The 13,451-nt window shown below is 42.8% G+C and overlaps 1 protein-coding gene across 2 annotated transcripts in view; it reads right to left on the bottom strand.

Annotated features, from left to right (window-relative positions):
* Positions 1 to 13,239, bottom strand: part of LRP5 (LDL receptor related protein 5) — a 132,486-nt gene extending 119,247 nt beyond the window's left edge. For both annotated transcript variants that reach the window (XM_086895799.1, XM_086895800.1), the window contains exon 1: positions 12,736 to 13,239. In XM_086895799.1, the coding sequence (XP_086751925.1) occupies positions 12,736 to 12,829 (94 nt within the window). In that variant the 5' untranslated portion in view covers positions 12,830 to 13,239. The remainder of the gene's footprint in view (positions 1 to 12,735) is intronic.
* Between the last annotated feature and the right edge of the window lie 212 nt (positions 13,240 to 13,451).

The following is a 13,451-nucleotide window of genomic DNA, read 5'->3' as shown; positions in this document are numbered from 1 at the left end:
AGTGTTCCCACAGACTCCTGGAAGGCTTCCTCCCTCAGAAACTACCATTTGTGGGCAAAATAGTCCTAAGAGGCTACCAACAATATGGAAATGTGACGTGTTATAAACAACCATGATAATGAAACAATTTACATCAAGATGTGACCAGCAGATGCTCAGATTCAGTAACATGAGCCTGTAACTCACTCTCAATCCCCACAGTGTGAAATGAGTTCCAAGACCAAGACGAATGTAAGACCACAATAAAGTATTCCAGAACTAATCTTTGTGGGGAAACCATTCCAAAATACAAGCACCCCAAGGGAAGTAATTGTGGAATAGCTGTTAGATTTTGAATTCATATTCTACCTCAAACAAAGCAAGTTTTGTTACCCTACAAAAGCCTTATAATCTGTACAAGGAAGGAGATTCTAGCAGGCCCCAAGTAAGTTCCTCAAAGCTGAGCACTTCAGTACATCTTCTTTAGAAAGAAAACTTCCTTCTATGGCCTCACAACACTGACTGCACAGAATCCCAGGAGTCAGAAAAGCCCAAAAGACACGACCCCAGAACCTTTAGCTGTATCTACCAAGTGTCCTCCACAGTGGGAGAAGCAGGCATTTTGCATATATAAGAGCACCATTGCCAAGATGCAAAGACTGCTTGGAGGACTAAGTCAGCTGTATCAAGAACTTACAGGACTCCACATCCTCCCTCATTGCACACAGACTTCCTCAGGAAAAAAAAACAGCAAAAAACACAAAAACAACCAAAAAAAATCCCAGCCAGGCAAGAGGCCAACACTCACAACGATCCCATAGCCATTGTTCAGAGAAAACAAGTCACTTGCATCATTCCCCACATGCAATAAGCTCTGGACTGGCTGTATTCTGCCTCTGAGGACCAGCACCAGATGTGCTCTCTCTCCAGATGCCAGGAGTCCCACAACCTGGGAATCAGCAACCAGAGTTATTTTCCATGAACTAATTACTGTTACAAGATGGTGAAGGACCAGATGTGTTAAGGTGGTTAATAGCCAAGGTAAATGAATCCTAGATCACTTACATCTTCTACGGGTAATAATGAAAACCTTAATTGGGACCATGCAAGTTGAGAGATAACATCAACAGAGGTCACAAGCAAAGTATTTCCACATGCTCATCTTCTCTTCCTTGTGCCCTAGACTGAATGAAAAGCAGAAATCCTCAAACACACACTTTTGTGTTTGAGAAGTTGCAGCTTCTCCAGTTTTACCAGTTCTGTCGTGGGCAGACAATGTCAGTGGAGCCACATGCTAAAGGGATAGCAGGCAGCTCTGCCAAACTGCCAGAAATAGAAAGGTGGTTTGGGGCTGCTGTTTTGTTTTGTTTAGGATTTGGTTTTCTGCCTTTCATTCAATGATGCTGTCTCATCATCCTGCTCAGGGAAGTAACCTAACAAGTTCCCAAGAGCTCTCTTGACCACTGGGTAATAAAAATTACCCACCTACAGACATTTCAGCCTTTAGCAACCTCGGTCCTTCACACAGTCAGGGGAGAGGGGAGAAAGACACAAAGGAAGCAGGAAAAAGTTTTAGAAACAAGATTCCAGACTAGAAGAGCTTTAAAGTGAAGAAGAAATACTACCAATATAGGAAAGTGATACTGCATGCATAAATTGTAAAGACTGCAAAATGTATGGAAAGTGGCTATGCAAAGGTCAAATATTTAGGTGCAGAACACTGATCAGGCACACAATTTTGAATTTATTTGAATTTGAAAATAGTCATTGTTCTGCCTTTTAAGGATTACCTTACATATCATCCTGTTAGTTTTAGGCTTTATTTCTCTCTAATGGAACAACAATTCTTAAGAGAGCAATGCAATGGAGTCAAACACAGCAGGTTTACTCCTAGATGGTTATTTAAAGGAGAAATGGCTCTGAGGTGCTTCTCATGTAAAATACTCCAAGATGCATTCAGAGACCATTTCTGTATCATTGTCTCCTGTTCTCAGACAAAATGCTGAGAGTTCACAGACTTCAGGGCATGCTTTGGTAATACCAGCAGAAACAAATCCAGGTATACCGAATTCTAGTCCCATACTCAGCAACTGTGAAACTCTCCTCCTTAAAATTCTGTACTGACAGATAACATCAGGCATTCAAATCTACCCAAAGAGTGTGGTTGTGGTTTTCTCACTTATGGAGGTTTTTTCCAGAAACAGGAGTTACTCAATAACACAGCCATTAGAATGAAAAGGGCGAAAACAGAGCAGGAGAAAGTGTATAAGCATGTGAGAAGAGAGATATTTATTGTATACATGCTCACACACAGACACATTGGGAAAACCTCCCCATCACCACCCTGTCCCCCCAAAGTCTCACACCCTTCCCTGTGTAAATACTTCATCATAAACTAGTAAGGACCTTGCAAGAGATTACTTCTGCCTAGATCAGCATTTTTCTGAACTATGAGCAACTCTGTTCCAGAAAAACTGAATGGTCTGGTAGTTACATAAAAGCTACAGAGCTCACTTCAGCTGTCTGCAACTCTTACAGAACACCTGCAGACCATGCTTTATTCACTGCAAGTAGATCTGACACTCAGCATTTTTGTTGGTGCCTGTACATTTCTCCAAATGTCACCAGTAGCTGCAATGTTCACAGAAATAAGTTATGGGAACCCTTGAGAATTCAATTACTCTATTCAAAAAGTCTTGAGGAATATTTCCCCACACTTTAGAGGATGCGTGGTTCATTCTGTTAGTCCCCATATCTGGCTTTTGCAACTGAAAAGTGCACCTTTTAACAGCATCCTAGAAAATCTCCTCCTCTGTGCACAGATTCCAAAGTCACAGCTGACATTGAGTCAGGTGGTTTTGTGGCTCAGGATGGGATGGCTGCTGAAGGTGGGCCAGATGAGATGAAAATCCAAGTCCATACAGGTTTTAGGGGCAGGGAAAGATTGCAAATTATTCACTTCCAATTTAATTGAGGCTCCATTATAATTTTGCCTGCATGAGCTACACCCTACCTACTCTCAGTATGTAGCCCACCTAAGTAAGTCCAGATGTGTAACTGTTTCTGAGTATACCCTTTCTATCACTGAACACCTGCAGACTGGAGATTTAAAACTTCAGCAATAGTCTTACACATTCAGACAGTAAGAAACATACTGTTAAAACCCAGACAGACCAAAAATTCCCCCAACTATCTACTTATTTTACTCAGCTTTTGAAGATGCTAATAAGGTATAGATTTTTTTAAATCATCCACAGCTGGGCAGACTTTCTAAGTGGAAAATGCCACCCATGTGCATTTTCATCCTCTAAGCTCTCACTTGGGAACACAAAAAACTCAGCAGTTTAACTTGATTTTATATCTTTTGAGATAGACACATCCAGGTAAGTCAGCAATACAGATTTCTGAGGTTGAAACATTTTCCCTTTGGAAAAAAAAAACCATAGATGCTTAAACACATCATACTTCAAGCTGCTGAATTTCAAGCAGGGGAAGCAATCAGGAAAAAAATCTAATGCAAAAGTAACACTATTTTTATAATTTATGTCATATTTTATGTCGAAATTCATTCCTATAGGGCAGGCAACTCTATCCTGAACTTTTCCTAAAACCAGAAAGTTTTTAACAGCTGAAAACAAAGCAAAAGGCAACAGAGAAAATAGGAAACTTAGCGGCCATGAGTAAACTTCCTTAAAGGGGACAGAATACATAAGTGACACTATTTGAAATAACTACTAACAGAAAGCCTCCAAAGCTCTTGGAACAATATGCACAATGTAAGTAGGGACCAATACACACCTAACACTAGGTAATTTATGATTCAGTGGCCAAAGGTGACACCTGCTATAAAACAAAGGATTAGGGTTTTGGTTTTTAAGTCCTGCCGCTTTGAGAAGTTCAAGAAACAGCATACTGACTTTTGTATTAGCCTCGAGTGCTAAGAAAGAATACCAAGTATGTTATGCAGACATTCTCTAGTTATACTACAGAGATTAAATCTCATAACCTCCCATTCCTTTTCTTCCTTGAATCATTCAGTGTCATCAGCAGAGACAGCTTGTTATCCAAGAGGCAAACGCCTGCTTTTTCTCCTCCTCTATAATGAAATGTAAAACAGGTAAAAAGCTAGCTCTATTTCAGAATATATTTTCCTGGTATCAGAAAGACACTGGTTTAAGTGACTGAGCCTGTATTTGGGTAGGTGTGGCAATGTTTTGGTAGTTGAAGGCATTACAGGGGTGGTTTCTGTGAGAAGCTGCTGGGAGTTTTCCCGGTGTCCCATAGAGGCAATGCCAGGCAGCTCCAGCATGGACCCACTGCTGGCCAAGGCCAGGCCCATGGGTGATGGTGGAAGTGTCCTGGGGGGAATTAACAAGGAAAATAAAGTTATTGTGTAGATAACAACGTGTGCTGAACTGACTGCAGCCTCTTTTCCTTGTCCCCCTGCACTGCTGGCAGGGAGGAGGGAGAAAATCAGGAATAAAATTAAGGCAGGGAGAAAAGGAGGGGTGAGGAATATTTTTAAGGTTTTGTTTTACTTCTCACTATCCTACTCTGATTTGATTGGTAATAAATTCAGCTGATTTCCCCAAGCTGAGTTTGTTTTGCCCATAACAGTAATTGGTGAGTGACCTCTGCCTGTCTCAACCTGTGAGCCTTTCCTTAAACTTCCTCTCCCCTGTCCAGCCAAAATGGGGAGTGATAGAGCAGCTTTGGTGAGCACCTGGCATCCAGCCAAGGTCAAACCACCACAGAACTAAAAACAGTATTGTGAAGACAAATACGCAGCAGAAACTTTTCCAAATGCCACGGCTTTATGATTGTCTTTCTAAAGCAATCATTTTTTGCCCCAAAAATCTTATTTTTGTATCTGCACAAAAACTTGTAGAAACTGTCCCTTATTAGTTATTTGAAAATAACTCTTGAACAATAATAATTACAGTAAAGACATAAGGCCTTTCACATTGCATTATCATGTATGTTCTGCTTCCAGAACTAAAACTAGAAAAATCAGCTTAGAAGACTTTCTAAAATTTCACACACTGAGATTTCAACACTCAACAGCCTCTTCAGGCAAAGTCTGGTTACACAGGAACATGCCACAGCTTTCACAACAGCCTAGGAATGATGGGCTGAAGGAAAACAACATGACAAAGTGCCCAAGCACCCCACTGGGTACAAGGACAAGCAAAGCCTCCTAACAATAAGGCAGCTGGCAGACCACTACTCAATGTCACAAAAAATACCCTCTGGTCTCACCTGAAGGAATAGCTTTAAAGGACTTGTTATTTAGGAAGTCTGAGAAACAAGAAAAAATTCCTAACTACAAAGAAATCAAGATTCAGGTGGCACAAGCCTGAAAGCCCCAGAGATGAGTCATGGTGGGAGCCCTGTGAAACCTTTACCTACCCCACACACAATCCAGCTGTTTGCTTCAGGAGCACAACCTAAGTACAAACAAGGTACTTCTGATCACCACCATCATAGAAAGCCCACTAAAAAAGCATTTCATTTCTTACAGCAAGGCCAGAAGGAAGCAACTTGACCTTCTTGATAGCCGTACTCTACAGCATGATGTTAACTGATGATGATTAAAAAAAACAACCCAATCAAAACCAAATCACACCATTTAATTAAATTTCTTGTTTTCTAAAGATTTTTTCCCCTTTCTTAAGCCCAGCTAGTACAAGTTCAATCAAGAAGAGAAAATAACGTGCTTGTCCAAAATTAATGAAAAATAGTACAAGGACTGGAAAAAGCATGCATGAAACTGGAATCACAATTTCCACAGAAAGCATGCTGAGGTTATTGACCAGGATTTAAGTGTACTACTGCTGCTAGGTGTAATCTGTGCCTAATTCAAGACCTGGAGTATATGGCTTAAGCCATAAACACATACTGAATTCCACAGTTGTTCTTGAATGATGTATCAACAACTGATAGATTACAGCAGCACTGTACACTTTCATCATCTGGGTCTTCTCACATTCTCTACTCCTTTTCTTTTTTGATTTAGTTAAAATCAGCACTGAACGGCAGAAAAGAAAAAGAACATCTGCAAAATCGCATTATACTAACAGTATTTGATTCCCAATCACCAAAGCCAAGAAATTCACTGAACAGGTTCATTCAATCCACTGCTACTCCTCATCTGCCCAGAGGCACAGAAACACAAAGCAAGCAACACTCACACTCTCTGGCCTTGCTTTACTCTTAAAAACAGAAAGAAGGGGTCAAACTTCTGTCTCTACTGACTGTCCCCTCCTACCTCCAGTCTAATTCTTGAAGGCTGAGGATCAAGAATCCCCCAGGGCTAATTTATCATCTTAGCAATCATATGTAAACTTCCAAAAACCTTTATTAAAAAATATATAATGCATCACATTTAATGTAACAACATGGTGAAATAAACTAGATATACAGTCATGGCACTTAAAGAAAGGGCAAGAGAGGGACTCTGGAATCATCATCACAAGGTGTTATCAAATTCTGAGCCACATGAAGAGATGTCAAGATAAGTAACTCAGTCATTTATCGACCTCTCAGACAAAACCCAAGCAAACAGGTGCTTTGTAAGGACAGAACTACCAAATTAAAAGCACTACACTGTCACAGAACATCATATGCCTTTTAACAAGAATTCAGGAGAAAAAAAGGAATTCCAGACATTTGTGTAACCAAATAAAAACCAGAAATACAATTTCCATCTTCATACTTTCCATAGCAGAGGGGAGAGTTACACCCTAACACACTTGCCACTTCATTTCTCCAGTTGTGTCACATTTCATGATAGCTCAGGAACACACACTTGATTTATGGAACAATTACCTGGTTTATGTCTATAGTCTCACCAGGAAGACCAGGGTTCAAAAATTCTGCCTGCCACAAAGACAACTTCTGTTACTGTTTAAAGTAAGTGAACTTTAACTGGGGAAGCTCAATTTCCTTATGTATAAATAAAAGGTAAATAATAGATGCCATCGTTGCAGAACATTCAGAAATAGCTAAAAGCACATGCAGCATTTCAAAAATTAAAGTGCCAAATAGAATTCAACAATTATTATATTACTAACCAGGCACATTTTTAAACACACATGCCAACATTTGAGCTTCTGCAACATCTCAGACCACACGATCTCAGTAAGAACTTACTACTGCATCCTCTGTCAGTGCTGTTTATTGCAATAGCAAAAAGCCTTCATACTGTGAAATGAAGACAATTCTGTAGCTGATTTACAGTCAAGAAATCTCTTTTCCCAGTAGGCTGTTTCCATTAAGTTAATCTAACACGCCACAAATTATTGGTTTGAAAGCAGTTTCAATTGCTTTAACACTTTTATCATCCAGAGCAAACACACCAGTTTAAATCAAGCATGTGTCAATTTATTGGCATCCTTGCAAAAGTCGCCCATGGATTCAATATCAGTACAAAATGATACCTTACATCTGTCTGTGCTGTCAGGCAAAGTGTGAGTCAAGCAAGAATAAAAGAAGGAACAGCTAAATTAAAAATCTTGTTTATTACATAGACCCTCAACACCCTTACCAGCCCATCAGCCATTCCTTACACTCTTTGGAGCTTCTCAGTAGAATTGTGTGGCTTAACAGATATTTTTCATCTTTAGTAAACAGAAACCACAAAGATGAGACACTGCTAAGTCCTACATTCCAATTTTTCTGAGAGAGAATAAACCAGAAGAATTGTTGGCCCCATAAGCTCCTAACAAACAACTGTACTGAACAATACTTTGTGGGACATAGTTCCCATTTTCTTTCCTGCTCCTCACCACAACCGTTTCATCACACGAAATCTCAAGAACTGCTAAAAATATCCTTTGATTTTATCATAAGCTTTCCCATAGCCCAGCTTAATGGCAGTAGGACTCTCCAGAACTACTTCTTTTCACTTTAGCTCACATCTGGGACTTCTAACTGGAGATGGCACATCTTTGCCTTCTTCAGAAAGATCTCAGTGTCCAAACAGCACATGGGTTTGGCTAGCCAGCATCCCTAGCCATCATCTTAATTATTTGTTCCTGTCCTAAGTGAACTTGTGGTGTTGTTAGACGTGTTCTGTCAGAAAGAACAGGAAAAAAAAAGAAGAACAATCCTCATGCCTCAAAATCTAAGGAAAATGCTGTTTTCCACTGTGCACAGTAGAGCTGCATTGTTGCTGCCACAAACTTGGGGAGATAATTGTTCTACTGCCACTCCTTCCCTGAAACAGGCTGGTACCTATTTCAGTTCTCCACAGAGGTCTTGAGCAGAAAATAACATCCATTTCTTTCAAGTGTTCTCAGTGCTGAGGGGTTTTTTCAGCCACATCAACTCTCAAGAGAAATTCTCAACTTACAAAAGCCAAACATTTTGAATGTTTAATAGCCCTTGGGCTAAACACATAAGGGAAAAAATAAGAGGATTTCTTGGAAAGAAGTTATTGTAGGTAACTTCATTTCTCTTCATTCTAAGAAGGAATTTAAACCTAGTTATTGTTCTCAGTGTCAAGATGACAGGCTGTTTTCATACAATACAGTAAGTTCACCAAAAATATTAATCTAACATTGTCTTGGGTTGCAATGCAAGATATCACCAAAAGTATGTATTTATTACCATCTGTTAAAACCAGGTGGGGCAGAGTTCTTCATCTCTTCCATGTCCCATCCCTCATAACAGGGGATATCTTCTGTTAATGGGCCACTGAGTCTCACTGCAGGACTGACAAAATTCCATCCTCCCATTGTGAGCTGCTCCGCCCAGGGGAGGAGCCAAGCATTCCTACCTGGATATAATCTGAGACTCAGAACAGCACAGGCAGCCTTTCTCCACTGGATTCCAGAGAGACCAGATCCATCTACACCATCACTGGACTTCCAGAGGAAAACCACACCCTTCTACAGGATCATTGCTTCAACAGATCCACATCTGTCACTCCAGGACTGCAGCCACCATGTAATCAGACTGCTACCAACACCCTGACCAACAGGGTGTCAGGTTGTATTCTGACTCTGTCAGTGGTTGTTTTGTACTACTGCATTTTTATTTTAATTTTCTTAGTAAAAAACTGTTATTCTTATTCCCATATCTTTTCCTGAGAGCCCCTGATTTCAAGATTATAATAATGCAGGGGGGGGGGGGGGCGGGTTTACATTTTTCCATTTCAGGTGAGGTTTCTGCCTTCCTTAGCACCTGTCTTTTCAAACCAAGACAAACATAAAACTACACCTTGTCATAACAGCTGTTTCTGAGCACCACCAATTGAAACTCCCCAAGTAAAATTTATTTCTCTTTTGACAAAAAGAGAGAGAATTGCTTTGAAATGTACACCGCTGATTAATTTTTAACTAGAAGCAGAGTTACAGGAGACACTCTTATATAGTAAGTCAGGTGTGTCTGTATTCAGGGAGAGGTTTTGTAACCTTTATTTCTTGTTACGCTGCCAAATCTTACCCTAACAGTAAAGGATAACAAGTTCCCAGAAACAATCTCTGTTTGCTAAAAAGTTACCTTGGCTTGCCTTATTCAAGAAACATGCAGGACTGAGAAAATTTACAGCTGGGACAAAACCCATAGTCTATTTTACTAACAACTACACTTTAAACAGCTGAAAAAAAAACAATTCTTGAGCCAAAGCAGCAAGAGGCAAGGGTGGAACTTACGCTGGGGTATCGATGAAATACATTCAGGCTCTTGCAAGTACTAACTGTGTGTCATGCTGATCTACATGTTTCAGACATCTATAGTATAAGTGATTCTAAAGCATTTCTGCCTGCTTTCAAATAAATTTAAATAATTTAATTTAAAGTGAAATTGTAACAAATTAGTTCACATACCCTAAAGACAGTTAAACCCATTTAGTTTTCCCTGGAGAGAGAAGACTTGGTGCTTTTAAAGTATCAACATAAACTTCAGAGTCAGCCTGAACTTTCATTATTTCCTCACTATTTCAAGAGGATTTATGGCCATAATTTGTGACAGACCCTCACATCATGCTAGCAGTAGTTACTAGGAAAATAGCCCAGTAAATCAGTGACAGACTGACTGAAATGCACTTGAGGACTCCTACACAGCACATTTCCCTGTCATACAATTAGTAAGTTATTTTTCCTGCTACATTTTACATTTAACCACAGCGACAGGTTTCACTAGCTGCAGATTATCTCAGGAGAAAAATATGGATTAAAAGTAATTTTAGGGCTCTGCTCAAATGCATTTCTTATTTCGTGCTGCATCCCTAGTTTCAAAGACTTGTAACCACCACTCTTCCCTGCATCACACTTCTCTCTTCACCTTCCTGTAGCCTCTGTTCACTGGTTAAAGGCAAAGAGTTGTTACATTAAAGAAAACTACGATACAATCTTACAATTTTGGGAAACATTCAAGTGCATGACAAGACATAGTTAAGCATGCATTTGCAAGTTTAAGTAAAAATAGTTCTTGCTCTAGATAATTCTTGCTTAAGAGCTATCTCAACTTATTTGAACATTTTTAAGATCCCCACATGGAATACCCACTGTGCAATAGTAAGAATCCAGAATTTACAGTATTTTCACAAAAATTAAAAATGATTAAATACTTTGCATGCACAAGAAATTCCCCACTTCAAAGAAGAGCCAAATGCAAGTATAATTTTGTCTTTTCACAGTGAAATGAGTCAAGTACAAGCCATACCTGAAACAGGGTTGTCATTATTTCAAGCCACATAAATAAAACCACTCCTGACACCACCACATACAGAACAAGAACTTAGCTCTACAGCAAAATTATTTCACAGCCAAAGTATTCAAGACCCATTTATAACACGCCAAACTTCAGTGAAGCTTTAGCGCTGCAAAAGCTCCGGCAGATCCCCAATCGTGCAGAGATGCATTTACATATTTGTAAGATAAGCACATCAAAATACTTTTAATAGCTAAAAGTCAGGCATCTCCTTACAGAGTAGGGATTCTCAGAAAGAGAATTAAATCCATGGAGAGACTCTCATAGTATATCCATGCTCCTTCTAAAAGGACAGATGAACTGTCCTTAAAAGTACTGTCCAGATCAACACAACAAAACCTTCCTACTAAGTAGGCAGAACAAAGGCAGTATCATTAATACCTAAGACTATTTAATAATACTAATTATTAAAAATGGTGTGCTTGTAGCCAAGTTCTTCCATGCACGTTAAGGAAGGTGACTGTTCATCCCAAACATTCACTGTATTAAACAAATCACTGTCCTCAAACGAGGTGAAAGAAAACCAAACTCGAAGTTAGAACTTGCTCCTTAGTTTTATCTGGAACTCTTATTTTCCTAAGGATTCCAAATATTCCCTTTTTTTAAAAAATCCCTTTCTATTAGAGCCTGATAAGTAAATGTAAGGCAATCATTTAAGGACCCTTCATATAAGAACCCTTGAAGTCGATTTCCACCCTCCACCACCCCAAAAAAGCTACATTAGCTTCATTCAGTCAAGTAGGAAGGTGAACATCTTTACACAAACATAAGTGTGCAGAAAGGAACAAACCACATTTCAGGTCTTCAGAAGCATTTTTAAAAGATCGTGGCAGTGCATATGGAGAAGGTGGACCCTGCCATATGAAGGGTATCTTTTTGATATAATCCAGACAGAATAAGCAATACATAACACACACCCACACAGAGCTCCAACTAAAAATACAGAATGATGATGCCAGCAGAAAATGGTCGGTTCTCTTGCTCTAAATGACAGTTCTAATAATTACAGGAGGTTTGAAAAGGTGGGTGGCCTAATAAAAAGAGGCCCTGGGGTGATGTTCTGACAGCCTTGGCCACACCGCCGAGTTTTCTAAACTACCTAGGAAATCGCAACAACCAGGCTTCGGCTTGCTCAAGCACCGGGGTGATGTATTCAGGCGGACCACATGCAGCAGCAACAACCCAGAAGTCCTGCACATGCAGCCCGAACTCCCCGGCTTGGGCGAAACAAAGTGGGGAGCGAAGCCGCACGCAGGAGAAGCGGGCACCGGCCCGCTCCCCACGGATGCTGCAGGCACAGCACCGCCTCCGTTTATGGGTGATTTAAAAGGATTAGCACCCTCACTTAAAAACGGGAAGGCCAAGGGAAAGCGGAGGGCAGGCTCCGTGCCCGGCTCGGGGCACCCGGACCGCAGCTCCGGGATCTCCCGCGGGGCCGGGCCGGACCCCCGCCCGTCCCGCCGGTCCCGCCGCCGCCTCACATCCCAGCTGGGGCCAGGGGGGGAAACACAGGGCACACGCACCAAATTCGCCTTCCCCCCACCCCCTCCCCGGCCCGGCCAAGAGTTTGAGCGACACCCGACACCGACCCCTCCGAACTCCACAGAAATCCCTGCCCGGGACCGCGGAAGGACGGGAGCGGGGAGGGCGAGGGGGCGACTTTTGTCTCTCTTTTTGCAACTGTGCGCGTTTAGCTGAGCCACCCCTGAGGGAAAGCCGCCTCGTCCCCCCAGCGGGATACGTCCCGAGGGAACGGGGAGGAGAGGCCTCCTTTTCCTGCGCACCCTTTTTGCAGGAAAGAGGGGCGAGGAGCAATAGTTTTTTGGGGGGGAACGGGCGCAGGCAGGCTGCCGTCCTGCTCCCGGCCCGTCTCGTCCATGTGCGCGTTCTCCCCTGGGCGGGAGCCTGGCCCCGCTCCCGCCCCTCCCGCCGCACGCCCGGCGGAGCGCGGGGGAAAGTTTGCCCAAGTCCGACAACAAAAGGGACAGCGGCGCTCGCCTCCCCGCCGGCCCGGGCCCCGCGACGCCCCGACGAGCTTACCCCCGGCCGAGCCCGGCTCGCAGCGCAGCAGCGAGGCGGCGAGGAGCCGCAGCAGCAGCAGCGGGAGCAGCGGGAGCGGCGGGGCCGCCTCCATGTTGTGCCGCCGCCGCAGCTGCCGGAGCGCACGGAGCGTCTCAGGCAGGCTCCATGCTCGGGGCGCTGCGCTCGGCGAGGAGGGAGGCGGGGAAGGAGGGAGGCGCTGGAGCCGACCCTCCTCCTCCTCCTCCTCCTCTCCTCCTCCTCCTCAGGCCGCCGCCAGGGAGGGGGCTGGGATGGAGGATCCCGGCTCGCACCGCATCCCGGGAGCGGGCGGGGGCGCAGCGTCCCGCCGCGTCCCACGCGTGGGAACACCTGGCCGCGCGGGGAGGAGGTGGGGCTTTCTTCTTTATCTTCTTAGCTCCCTCCTTCGGGAGCAATTACTCCAGGAGCAGCCGGGAAGGCTGGAGAAGATGGCTCGCAGCGTGTTCAGAAAGCAACCTTTGGCTGGTGGATTTGGAAGTTAACAGCGGGGACGCCCGCCCCTTTTTCTGTCTCCAGGAAAAAGAGTGGTTGTTTTCTTCCTTAATGGAGGTTCGTTCTTGCTTTTCTCCTCCCACTAAAACAAACATTTTATTAAGTCACTCATCTACGAAACAGTAGTTTTCAAAGAAAAACGCATTCAAAAATAGTCTTGCTGTCTTTCCCCCGTCCTCCCTGTTAAGCATGCCACCTGCTCC

This window comes from Cyanistes caeruleus, chromosome 6 (assembly GCF_971803275.1).
Source record: "Cyanistes caeruleus chromosome 6, bCyaCae1.hap1.1, whole genome shotgun sequence".
Taxonomy (NCBI): domain Eukaryota; kingdom Metazoa; phylum Chordata; class Aves; order Passeriformes; family Paridae; genus Cyanistes; species Cyanistes caeruleus.
The sequence above is the reverse complement of the archived record's forward strand: the minus strand, read 5'-3'. Positions and strand labels throughout refer to the sequence as shown.